The sequence below is a fragment of the Brassica rapa genome, chromosome A06, assembly GCF_000309985.2.
Source record: "Brassica rapa cultivar Chiifu-401-42 chromosome A06, CAAS_Brap_v3.01, whole genome shotgun sequence".
Lineage (NCBI taxonomy): Eukaryota > Viridiplantae > Streptophyta > Magnoliopsida > Brassicales > Brassicaceae > Brassica > Brassica rapa.
This window is the reverse complement of record NC_024800.2, coordinates 22,317,537-22,331,954: the sequence shown is the minus strand read 5'-3', so window position 1 is coordinate 22,331,954 and position 14,418 is coordinate 22,317,537. Positions and strand designations below refer to the sequence as shown.

Sequence of the window (14,418 nt, the reverse complement as noted above, 5' to 3'; positions counted from 1 at the left end):
GAAATTTATACACCACTAAATGATAACCCACGGGTATACGGGGAATGAATTTTTTATATTAATGTTTGTTTATTAAATAGTTTTAATATTTTGTAACACTACAATCTTTATTGATTGTAAAATGACGAATACAAATGTTAGTTTCTTAAATTTATCGTCGTTGTTGAAGATTTAACGTATTATATCTCATTTTAATTATTTTTAAGATTTCATATAAACAAAAGAAAATTAAGTTTTGCGGTCAACACAAATCACAAAAACCAGATAGACAATATCGATTGTAAAATGACGAAAGGAGATTAGGTTTTCTCCTCTCTATTTGTTCACTATTGAATAATCTCCATAAGTGATTTCATTTTCTATCTCTATAATATTATGCTTTTGTTCTCGTTTATGTTTCACTTATATGAGTTTTGTTTCCTTTTTAACTTTTTTTTTGTGAATTCGGTGAATTATATAAATGTCAATTTAAAAAGATTAACATCTGTAAAAATTAGTCCCACTCCAGATACATATCTAAGAATCAAATTTTTGAAAAATCACCGGCAAACTCTATTTACAAGTTAATGTTCAAATCTAATATATTAAGCTGTTATAGAATATAAGTACACTCAAAATATTAGTGTATGTCTAGTGTATATTCACTAGTTCGGTTTAAAACTTATCTTATTCTACAACAACAAAAAATTACTTATTTTATTAACCTATGTTTTTGAGGTTTAATAACTTAAGAGTATACCGATAAAAATATATATCACTTTACCGTTCCAGTATATGTAAACTATGTATAAAGTAAGAATTGTTTGATTTATTAAATGATAAACCATAAAACTTTTAATAAATAGTTCAAATATCTCATTCTTACAAATATAATAGCTAGATAAGGTATTAAGGAGAAAAAAGTATTAAACGAATGATCAAATATCTTATTCTTCGAACAAACTCAAAAGGAGGTGATTGAAATCTTGTCATGTATTTCCTTAAAATATTTTTAGGAATTAAAACTAAGACTAAAATATTTAATCTGAATGACATAATAAATATTTACATATTTAATCTGAAATAAATAAAAACTAATACCTTTTGTTTATTTACAATCATATTTTTGGTAAGTAAATAAAAACAATTATTTTATTTACTTTATATCGTTATAATTAAACTTTAGTGATATTGAAATAGATATATATATATATATATATATATATACATAGTATATTTTAATATAAATATTTATTATTGACATTTTCTACTCATACGATTTTATCAATATTTATATATTTGATGTAACAAATATTTAAACGGTTAAACACAAAATTTTTAATTTGAGATTTATCAATACAAATTTCAAATTAAAATATTAAGATCTCAATAATTTTTCAATGCAAATTTTAAAATTAACATATTTATATATTTTATATAGTATATATTTTAACTGAAATTATATTAATATATATATAATATGAATATCTATTAACGAAAATTCATATTCATACAATTTATAATTATTTGTATCTTGGTTGAACAAGAAAATATTAAACTATTGATCACAAAATTTTCGATGTAGGATTTTTACCATTTTTAATAATTTTTAGTCGTTTAAAAAAAATCAAAATATAACATATAGAAAAAAATCTTTTTTTTATTATATGCTTAATGTAATTTTTTAATTTCTTTTAATAATATAAAATTAAAACAAGATACAAAAATTGTTATCAAAAATGTATTATTTATAATCATTAATTGTCATATTTATGTTAATCATAGGTAATTTTGTAGTTGTTATCTAAAGAAAGAATTTGAAAATATTATTTTGTACACTACTAATCAATTTGATAGTTAGTTTAATAAAAAAACATAATATTATTTTTATGTAGACCAACTTATAAAGATTCTAAAAATTATTCTAGTGATGACACGTGATTACGAAAGTTGTAATGCTCCATGATTAATATACAGGGAATTTCGAAACTCTAACCCGTTCATGTTTTTTGTTATGCACCCCGTTCATGTTTTTTGTTATGCACCCCGTTCATTTTCTATTTGTTACCGGAGGTTAAATCACATAAGAAAAATAAGAGATAAGAGTATATTTGTGAGATCAAATAAAATTTGAGATCTGTATAAAATAGATGTATTGTTACCAAAGTCTTGGTGGTCTAATAGTAACACAAGAGATATTTTTTTGTTTTCCGGGTAACTTTGATAGAAAGAGTAATTTTTGAATAAAAAATATTTAAAAACTGATTTCTGATCTAGAAGAATTATGAGTATAAGATCGGGAACTATTAAAGAAGTGTTTTAAATCAGTTCTTGGAAAATACATACACTGAAAAGTCTTTATGTGCGTGGCTATTTACAGTTGAATAATTGTAAAAACAAATATGCTTATTGTATATATACTGATTTGGGGTAAAATGTAGTTTACAGCCGAATGCAGAAAAGGACATGAATCACAATCAAACCCATTTTCATCACCCATGTTTATATATACGTAGTGGCTCCCACGTCACGCGTTTACTATCTAGACCCAACTTTATTTATTCATAATACTCCTCTGAAATTCCCATAACTTTGTATGTAGTCCCAAACAACTGATTCGTGTATGTTCTCGACTCTCTTTTCTCTCCAGTGTCGACAAAACTAAATTAAGATGTGTGATATGATCCACCAAACATATGATGACCCTCTATTCTACAAAAACAAACAATTCAGACAACACAACCTAGAAGGATAACCACACTACTCACACGTGCCAAAATAGTAGCAAAGAGACAAAATGAGCAATTCAAACAGTCTTTGGAGCTACCCACTCCCACATGATTTTGATTTATTATCTGATCGACCTATAGTCATTCAGGGCAGTAGAATATAAGAACATATCAAAGGGGGCAATATGAAAATCTTATAACAACTATATTTTCAGAAAATCAAGGGTGGCAGCTGCCCCTCCCAAAACCTATCTACATCATCCACTGCCTAATAATACTTAAATTTAAGATAATGAATGCAATACATTGACTAAAGAGTATATTGGCCATCTCATAAGACTATGATTAACCCCAGTTAAGAGACTAGGGTTCTTAGCTTCAGATAAGAGACGGTTCTTACATTTTCTTAGATTTTAACTAAGAAAAACTAAGAACCGTCTCTTAAATAAGAGATATAAGAGTTTTTTTTAGCTAAAAAATGTTAAAAAAATGTCAAATCATGAATTAAGAACCTCGGCTAAGAAACCAGGGTTAATCATGCTCTAATTGGAAAAGTCGATCATGTAACTTACTGATACGTTGCCTCTAGAGTAGAGATATAGTTTTTTCTTTTCCTTTTTCTTAGGGACATGATAAGTTATTAGGGTTTAAATTGATTAAATTATTAATAAAAGTTAATGACCCTCTAGTGATTTTTTCTTGTAGTCATAATTGATGTCTAAGATTCTTCCATCAAGTTGTTACTGGATTGACCCCAATAATGTTGGCACTTGTTATTTCGATGGATCCATTCTAACAGCACACTTTTTGCCTAACATATTCTTCTAGTATCACTTTTTATTCTAGTTACTAGTGACTCGAAAAGGATATAATGTCTGAATTTGAAAATAAGTTTTAAAATGCTTGCGACCGAATATAAATTACAAGATTTATTTATTTCAATTGATAAACAATTTAATTATGTTTTACGAAACGTATAGAACAAAAGAGAAATATCGACCAAAAATACATCTCCTATATATAAGAATCCACAGACGAACTGGTTACAGAGTGTGTCATTTCCTACAAAAGTACCATATAATACTAACAATAAAATCGATACATCCTATACAATGCATAACATTAATTGTTTTTATTATCTTTTTTACTCTTCGAATATCATCTGGTAAACTACACTCAGAAATCATGGGTATGATCAGAAAATATTAATAATGTTTGTTTCAATAATGACCTAAAATAAACAAAATATATAAAATACATAATAGTCGAAGATGATTTTAATGTTTGATTGAGTCATTATCGAAAACTCACATGGGTGAAGAATGGTGATGAAAGAGTCCCGCTATAGTCATCAAACTCTTTTTTTTGCTTCCATTTATTATTGCTATTATTAATTAGTTGGAAAAAATCTAGAAAAATTTGGCAGTATCTATGATGTACAGACATGTTGTGATGATCAAACCCATGTGAAAATGTGATGTGGGTTTGAAGTTTTACCGCAGCCAAAATTTCTTGCATCCAGCTTGTTCACAATTGGGAAATAAAGGAAATGGATACTTATTAGTTATTACATAACATACATATTGTCATAAAATACATATTGTTAGGAGATCTCTGGGGATTACAATATCACTTAGATATGCTACATGTAGGAGTTAGGACAGTAAATAATTTTATAGCTATTAATATATTTTTCTTAGCTAAAGAAGTATTCACTCATAACCTAGGATTTATGTTTGACCAAAAAAAAATCTAGGATTTATATGTCAAACGATAGAAGTAAGAACTAAAGATATAACTGAAATCCGTTTTATAAGAAAACTATTGAATATGTATATATTAAAAGTTTTGATAAATTTCGTTTTGCATAGGTCTTATTCTCTTTCTCTCAAATGAAAGTACAATGATACTTTCCAAAAACATGGTTAAAAAACAATTTATTTCCCTACATACAGTTTAGCTTAGAATATACAGTTTATAAGTTTTTAATATCCACTAAAACTTTACAATATGTGAGAGCAATAGATAATCCATTGCCCATGTCGCGGCAATTACACATACAACAAATGAGTTTCAATTTAAGAATAAAAATACATTAGCATATGTCTCTTTCTCTCACTCCGCTGATGTCTCTCATCAACAAAAATCAATGAGATTTTCTGGATCGTATTGGTAATGGTGTGGGTCCCGTTTAGTACCAAATTGATTGCCAGTTAATTTAGCAAATAAATTAATTACACAACAAAAGCATCTCTCAAACTCTCTTTTTGTCTCATGAAGCCAACAGTACTTAAAGCCACCCTTCACTCTTCCAACAACACCTTTCATCACTTTCCTCTTTTACATTTTCCCACAAACACTTTGATTGATAAACACACTGGAACATACCTGACCCCTAATATTCTGATGGCACGACCACAACAACGGTTCCGAGGCGTGAGACAGAGACACTGGGGCTCTTGGGTCTCCGAGATTCGCCACCCTCTCTTGTAAGTCTTTCTCACAATTACCAAACTACCCTTGTTTTTTTTTTCTTTCTTTCTTGAAAGTTAATCAAGAAGTTCTTGACCTTGTTGGCTAATTCGTTTTTTTTCTTTGTCTTGTTTCAGAAAAACAAGAATCTGGCTCGGGACTTTTGAGACGGCGGAGGATGCGGCAAGGGCCTACGACGAGGCGGCGAGGCTAATGTGTGGCCCCAGAGCTCGTACTAATTTTCCTTACAACCCAAACGCCGTTCCTTCTTCCTCTTCCAAGCTCCTCTCCGCCACTCTCACCGCTAAACTCCACAAATGCTACATGGCTTCTCTTCATTTGACCAAACAGACGCAAACTCAGTCTCAGGCGCAAGCTCAGAACCCGAGACTACGGTCGTTATCCTTACCGGACACGGACAGTGTCATGAACATGACGGCAGGTGGAAATCATTATGACAGAGGAGGAGGAGTAACGGAGACGATGAAGGAGATCAAATGGGAAGATGGAAACGCGAATCTGCAACAGAGTTTCAAGCCATTGGAGGAAGATCACATTGAGCAAATGATAGAGGAGCTGCGTCATTATGGTTCCATTGAGTTTTGCTCTGTTTTACCTACTCGGTCGATGTGAGAAACGATCCTGTCGTTTTAGCAGTAATTCTTATTTATTTTAAGTTTAATTTTATTTTTCCTTCAACATGACGGCGTCGTGGAGTAGTAGAAGAGAAAAAGGCTAATTTCAAGACATTTGATCTGAATTGGCCTCTTTGAAACACTCATTCTAAGAGCAATCGATCATATGCTATGTAATGTATATTATTTTTATTATATGAAAAAACGTTATCTAATATCTTAATTTGCATCATTTCTCCATGCAAACCAGTACTCATGTGTTTGTGTTCGTGTGTGAATAAGTGGGGATTTTATGTAGTGAAAAGATACAACATTGGGAAGGAAGATATCAAAAGAAGATAGAGAGATGAGATTTTGTAAGGGTCTGAAAATTTTGTAGTTAGCTTTTTGGTTTTTGTTCCATGCATGTTCTCATTTTTCAACGGTGGACCTTACTTTCTTTCCTTTTAAAATTTCATTTCACCATCTCTTTTGTTTCTCTTTTCAATTTGGGATTGCTGCTAAGTAGAAAGTGTACCTACCTGTAGCCTAAACAGGACAATCAAATTCTAATTTTTAAAATAATTGTTTTTCTAACTTCATTGATCTGTAATATAGGGTTTTGTTGTTTTATCAACGTTTTGAAATAATATTAGCTTTGATTGTTGACATGAGTTAAAATTGATTAAGTTTGAATAAGAGCATAACTCAAAAATGTTACTAATCATAAAATCATAAATTAATTTTAATTTTTAAGTTAATGTTTGAGTTAATATGTTTCTTACACAAAGAAGATTGTTTTCCTTGCTGATTTAAAATGTGTATAACCGCAATCACTCTGTATAAACAACGTTTTACGGATGCTTGCAAATCAACCAATCACGCCCTGAAACAACTAGTATCCACACTACTAATTTCTTCTTTACAATAAGTTAATAACACAACTGCATCAGTAAATGATCAAGTACTACGTACGCAGCAGCCATGCAGTAAAATACGTTAGTTTCACCACTCCGATCAGATGATTCTTCTTGCATGCATGCGTATACAAGTTATCAGTTGTTAATACAAGCCAAAACAAAACAAAAAGAATTGAACTAATTGAATTATAATTTAGAGTGGCTAATTAGCTCTTTGCGATATAGACTGTACACATGCAATGCATCTAAATTGCAGCAGCACATAATGATTTGACGTTAGGAATTATTTGGATCCAAAAAGATTTCTTGTCCCCTTATTTGCATGCTATAGATAAATTAATAAATAATCAATCTAATAAATCTCAAAATAAATAAAATAAATTACGCAAGCTATGGATATTTTATATTGTATAATTTATGATTATTATATAAATAATCAAAATAAATTATGATTTCGTTAGCTTTTAATTTTGCTTTGATTTCATGAGAGTTCTTGCCATATTTTGGATGCTGCGGACGTAAAAAACAAGCTTATAATTTGGTGATAAATTAACCTTACAAAAATGTATGTTTTTATATCTAACTGAGGAAACCGATGGAAGATCTTTTATATATAAAACATGATTTTTGAGTATGCGATAAAAGCCTCTATTTACAAGGTGACAATGGATAGAAAAAGCTGTAGTAATGTAATTGTAACATATAATCTCACATAACTGCAACAAGGGGAACCAAAGGAAATTCTAAGTTTTTAAACTACTTCATTGATATGCTTAATCCATTACAAAAAAGATAAAACACAACATTTTTATTTTGAACAACTACTACTTCATTGTTGTAGCCACTCGGCTTGAACAAGGAAATTTAAGTTATATTAAAAATCTAGTAAGATATATTCCTTCTGTTTTTAAAAGATGCATATTCTAGACTTTTCACATATATTAAAAAAATTCATTAAATATGCATTGTTTTTTGTAAATAACAATTTTTCATAACTTTAAGCCAATAGAAATTCAATAAACGTCATTAATTTTTTTAAAATTTATAATTTTTCATAAAAGCATACATTGAAAAAATAAAAAATATATTTTTTTGAAATAATTTTATTTTTTAGAACATACATATTTTAAGAACGGAGATAGTACAATTTAACTTAGAGTTCTGTAGGCGACTAGGCGTGCATGCGATTACAATTTCTTTGGTAGCACAATATAGTAGTCAGCCACTATAATATTTGGTGACATCCATAACCAGTTATATGGGACAAACTTTGTCAAACGATAGAAATAGATTAGAATCTCAACGTGATAATATTTTTTGGATCGAGGTCTTTATCGAATGGAACTTATAATGATTATTCTATGTACCTGTTTGTAAATTGATTTTGTTTTCCCCACACTTTTTCAAAAAAGTAAATAAATAAAGAAGAGGGAATTATAAAAGTGCAGTTTTATTCTAATTATTTTGTTTTCTTAAAGCATTTTGAAGCAGCAAAGGTGAGATTTAAAATAATGGCATGCTTGTGAATTCATCATCATTTCTTCTTTGAACTTCTGTGACCCTTTTTTTCCTTTTAGGAAGGTCCTTTTCTATTGTCCCAATAAAATTTTCACTGAACTCACCAAATAGAGGATAAATAGGTAGAGGTATATAGACTCAGATTCATATGAAAACGTATCTTGTCCATTCCTATTATATAATATTTAGTTATGTGTTTATCCCCTGGGCCCTGTTAATTAGTGCATGAAAATGTTATTTTGTTCACTCAAATTTAATCAAAAGTATTGCCCATTTACGTATTATTTTTGTTACTGAACTTATTCTAAACATCGTTAGTTAAACGTGGTGTGCATTAATCTTACTGACATTTGATAGGAACAAGAGAGAGAGGTTGTTGAGTTTGGACATGTTTAGTTTATTATATATGATCCTACTAAACATACGTACTGAAAACAAATCTTTGGACAAAACAGACAATTCACCTATATATCAAAGGCTAACCTGGGCATTCAAAGATAGATCATTGCCATGATCAAGCTTTATTAGTAAACGAAATCAAACAAGCTTATCGTTGTGGTTCTTCTACCATATTACTATTTATGGATTTACAACTGAAATCAATTGAACATTAATAATATATATAGGTACGTAGTTCAGTTAACGACTTCCTAGGCTAGGTATAAAAGATATGGCAATCTTCATATGCACATGTAAGAGAATAGTGCTAGATAGACATCTCCCAATAATCATGTTTGGAAAAATGTTTTAAGGAAAATTCATAGTTAGGATTTACGACTAGGCAATAAGGTATAGTGGTTTACAACATTGATACTGCAGTTTTATCATATAATCTGGATTAGTATAATAGTATGGGTGTATGAGTTATAGATGATAAACAATCTCAGACCGATAAAAGACGTTCAACTAAAGTCAGTTATTGAAAACAAATCTTTGTAAATTGCTAAAGATTACATGATTAAGGTCAACTAATTAGGTCTCTAGGATTGCATCTATTTCTGCCACACACATTTTGTTAGTATTTTAAATTACACTAGAGCTTGACCCGCGCGCCCGCGCGGATGTTGGTTTTGTTTTTTATACATTGATTATTGCTTTTCATGTGACCATTATATACTTTAGATATGTTTCCATTATATAATGCAGTTGTAGCTAAATAATTTTTGGTATGCGTTTTGTGTATGGAGACATTTGGCACTAACATGTATATAATTTTTTAAAAAGTAATTTGAAATACAATTTAATTATTTTTACAAATTTTATTTAATTTAACAAATAATATGTACACTAATATTTTAGTATTTGTATTACCAGATCAATATAATATAAGTGAATTTTATGGAGCTACTGAAATAATAAAGAATACAGTTTTATAACATTTAAATATATATATTTGTAATTCTGTTTTTTTTTTGTTAAAATTAATAAAAAAAACATCATTATCAAATGGGTAATTCTCATAAATAGACAATTTTCAAGTTTTGATCACAAGAAGGAAAATGACCAAAATGTTTTATTTAATAGGTAAAATGACACTAATACCCTAGATATATATAAAAAAAATATAATAATAATAATATTTTAAAATTCGAACTTTTTTATAAATATTTTTTTGAATTTTTGAATTTTCTTTTCAATTTATTTTTTGTAATTCGAAAATATTTTTGAAACTATTTTTAAAATTTTTATTTTCAAATTTCTAATATTTATTTTATATTTTATAAAATTTTAAACCTCAAACCCAAGTCTCCACCCCTTAACTCTAAATCCTAAGGTTTGGATTAGTTAACCCTAAGAATATAAATGTATATTTACCTTTTTAATAAAATATTTTGGTTATTTTGATTATTAGAATCTATATTTGTGATAGAAACTTTTTCATTGTTCTGATTCTCAAGAAAGAGAGCGGAAGGGTGATTTTTATATATAGGGTCATGCATATCAATACAAACTATTATGATTTTGTATTTAATAGCTAGATTTTGTGGAGTCAATCTTAAGATCTACATTGTAGGCACACATATGTAAATTAGTTAATATATATGAAAATATTCCCTTTTTATACCCCAAGATCATTTGAAATATTGATAGAATTTATTGGATAAAGAAGGTGAAAATATGAGTGAATCACGTAAAACTTTAATAAATTCATTTCTTTTGTTAGTTCTATTTTTTTTTAGAAATAAGCTATGTATATAAGTGGATTGCGTGATATGTGGGAGATACGTTTGTAAATTAGGATATGTTAAGTTTAGATTTTGTCAACTAATTAGGATTAGTTTAGATTTGTTAATGTACAATTCAAAAATGATGGAATACTGAAAGAGATGGTATAATGAAACCGGTTTATACATTTTGGTAATCACGAAATCTATAACCTTATAAGAGCAAACCAAAACTATCGTCTGCTAATTCTGGTGTAATCAAAAAATGCAATTAAACTGTGTATAAACATCTTTTGAACACTGAAAACTATGTAAATCTGGATTAATAATCGGTACTTGAGGTGTTCTTCATCGATATTAAATTTGCCTAAAACAGAACTTTAAAAAATGTGTATTAACATCTTTTAAAAAATACAGAACTGAATTAATAATTAGTACTCGATTACTGAAGCTTAATCAAGCATTGTGTTTGTTTTTGTACTTTGATGATCAACCTGTATTAATCTTGAATTTTGTGAGAATTTTTATGGAACTTTTGATCAAGCTCGGTCTTTCATTGTTGCAGGTAATGAAACAGAGTAATGTTCTTAGGGTAGATGTTGAGTGAGAAATCAAAAGAAGCTTGATCAAGCAATGTGTTTGTTGCTGCACTTTGATGATTAAACTGGATTGATTAATCTTATACTTTTAGAAATTTTGACAGAAAAACGTGAGCAAGCTTTGTGTTTTGTTGTTGCACTTTTGATGATCAAGTAATGTTCTTCGGGTAAAAGTAAAGTGAAAAATTGAAAGCATCGTTGTGCAGGTAAATAGCATTGAATATCTGTAACAGACTAACCCTTTATAAATAATGATTAATTTTCTATAAAAATAGTTAATATTAATTCAATGGCATTGAGCTGTAAATATTGTGTAAGTTTAAGGGTTAGTTTTAATTTGTACTTCAGTTTTAATAGTTTAGATGAAATCATTTACAGTTGTTGACCATATCGCATATTTGGCGGCTTTATTACCACACAAAATCACTTTAAGTCAATTATTCTAACTATAAAGGCCAGCAATATTTCGATGAATGTAGTAAATCTTTCGTAGCTGTTATATCATCTTTTATTTCAAGTTAGACTTTGCTTTGATTTGAAACTCCGCTTAAAATTATTACTTACATGTAGAAAAAAATCTTTAAAACTGCTACATATAGAGAAAGCATGTATGCTAAGAGCATGTGTATTGAGGGTTTATGTGGGGAGTTCACACAAAAATTAAAAAAAAAAAATAATAAAATAACTCAATCACATGAACCCTCTCTCCTAAAGCTCTCTGGACTGAATCCCTCTCTCCTAAAGTTCATCACTGTAGCACGGACTCTACGTGTCGTAGCGGTCCGCGATTGGTCTAGTTTTTTTTTTTTTAAAAAAAAATCAAAAAAAAAAAAGAAAAAGAATTTAATAATAAAAAATTGAAAAGATGAACCCAAAAAGGGGGTTTGCTGATGCTGATGCTCCAAGGGTTTATATGACATCCAAACGAACAAACTTAAGGAAAATCAAAATTATGCTTTAATTGGGAACACAGAGTTTTAGTAGGCACTAGGCACCTAATCATAATTCAGAATCTGAAATATGATTTATATAAGGGACATCTACAAGAGACAAGACATACCAATGACCTATTTTCATCTCGACGGTCTTTTTAATCAATTAATGATTGACAGTAAGTTTAACTTTTATTGGTAAGTAACTAATTTTACTTAACTGATAGGTATACAAAAAGTGTGACACGGAGTACAAGATATACACATGATAATGCGTTCATGTATACATCTCATAAATTTATAAATATATATGTATATAGAAAAATAAGGAGGAAAGTGGTCAAAGGCAATAATGGAAAAGAGAATGATGGTGTTGAGCAATGTAGATTCTCATGTGAATTGTTGGTTCCAAAAACGCCAAACCATGGCCTTATACAGGACTGGACATTTTATCCGTTAAATTTGATTCGATTCGTTATTCGTTTCGATTCGATCCGAAATTTTCGGATATCCGTAAACTTTCGAATCAAAACAAATACTAAAAATCAATATCCGTTAAATTCGAAGTAAATCACAAATATCAAAATTTTGGAAAGCGAATATCCGTTCCGATCCGGAAATATATATACATCTTGATTATACTTAATGTTTTAAATGTATAAGTTTATATAATTATTACTATAACATATAATTTGACAAATTCTATTCACATTATTACTTATGTAAAAGTATTACATAAAAAAGAAGAGAATTTTTTTTAAAAACAATTATAACTTTTTTCTTAAGTTTTGTGTTATTATAATTGTTAACTAAGTTTAAAATTTACAAAATATGTAGTTTCACTATTTCTTTTAGTTTTATTTTATATATCACGCAAAAAATATATTAAAAATAAAATTATATTAAAATTTTAAGATTATTTGTATTGATCAAATCGGATGAGATATCCATAAGTATTCGTAAATATCCGTAAATATCTATTTATTTTCCGGATATCCGTTTTTTTGGATATCCATATTTTTTCGAAGTAAAGCAAATAAAAAAATTAGATATTCGTAACTTACAGAGCAAATCACAAATACCTTAAAAAACCCAGATATCGGATCTGTGTCAAGTCCTAGCCTTATATATGGTGAAACTCTTTTTCATGTTTTTACTAACATCCAATTCTTTTTTTTTTGTGCGCATTTCCGGTTAGTCTATTTTTCATTACGATAGATACCTTAAAATAGTTTTTTTTTTTTATTTGGCTACCTCTTGTTATCAAAGTATATAAACAAGAAAAGCATGAAACAGAAGTGAGAGTCTCCAAAATACAATCAGAAGAATGTACATAGAAAATTTGTTCCATCTCGATTTGATATTATATTATATAATGCCCATCCCGGAACTGTTTGCTAAAGCACATACGTGAACCATTTCCATAATTTGACATTTGTATAAGATGCATGTGTGTGTTAAATACCACATGTGCGTTACCTTCTTTCTTATCAATCAATTTTGATGAGCCCAAATATACTCCATTATACGGTTCATATTTAAAATAGAAACATGACATGTTCTTCTGCCTACAATCTTTTAACTCGAATGTTTGTCATGACGTATTTATTTTGAGAAATATACCACGATACTATAATGTAAGTGTGCATCAATCTAAAACTAGACTTATTTGATGGTTGATTTGAGGAAATATAGAAAGTAATTAAATTTATGTAAACTCCTTTTTTAACTTATTTCTTACTCTACTTCTTTTGATTGGGAGTTTAATGAGTTTGTGGTATCCTAAAAACACGGCTCTCTAATGTCCCTGAAGTTTGGAAGTGTATCTACTGCTGTGGCATCAATACCAGACACCTAACTTGACTTATCCTGCAAGACTACATACAATTTAAACGATATCGTCTCGTCTTTTTTCCTTGTAACAAATACTAGAGAGAAAATACGAAAGATGACAGTTTCTTGGGTAAAAAAGATGACAGTTGTTGAGCTCTACACAGCGTAAAGGGTGCAACTGTTTCGACATGTAAGAGAAGAAGTCGCCTCCTTTGTCGAGTTCATCAAGCAATCTGCTTCATTCATTGGAGAACCCAGTTAACTTCAACCAGAAGTTACTGAAACTGTTTGAAATTGTGATATGTAGGATTGGATTTGGGATAAATATTAAAGGAGGGAAACTTGAAAACACCTATGACCAAGTCATTGTACAAAATATTTCAGGTGTTGGGGTTTTTAACTCAATAAATTCTTTTTCAATCAAAGCTATAATAGCATCACACAGAAGAAGAATGTATTAAGGATGATACATTGACTTGCTCCTGAAGATGGAAAGGAGAGAGACTGGACTTAGAGAGTATCAACTTAGTCAACAACACACCAAAGGAATTCTTATGATAAGATATGCAACGGAGACTACCCAACGATATCTCAATAACGCAGCTTGTGCCACTTTCAGTTTCAAGAGAGGCTTCAAAATGTAAAGATCGTAGGGTG

The 14,418-nt window shown here is 29.2% G+C and overlaps 1 protein-coding gene across 1 annotated transcript; it reads left to right on the top strand.

Annotated features, from left to right (window-relative positions):
- The first annotated feature begins 1,577 nt into the window (after window positions 1–1,577).
- On the top strand, window positions 1,578–6,047 carry LOC103874385 (ethylene-responsive transcription factor ERF003). Its single transcript, XM_009152795.3, has 2 exons — window positions 1,578–5,197; window positions 5,318–6,047. Exons 1-2 carry the CDS (start codon window positions 4,983–4,985, stop codon window positions 5,811–5,813), a joined length of 711 nt encoding a protein of 236 aa, XP_009151043.1. The 5' UTR covers window positions 1,578–4,982; the 3' UTR covers window positions 5,814–6,047.
- Window positions 6,048–14,418: the final 8,371 nt, after the last annotated feature.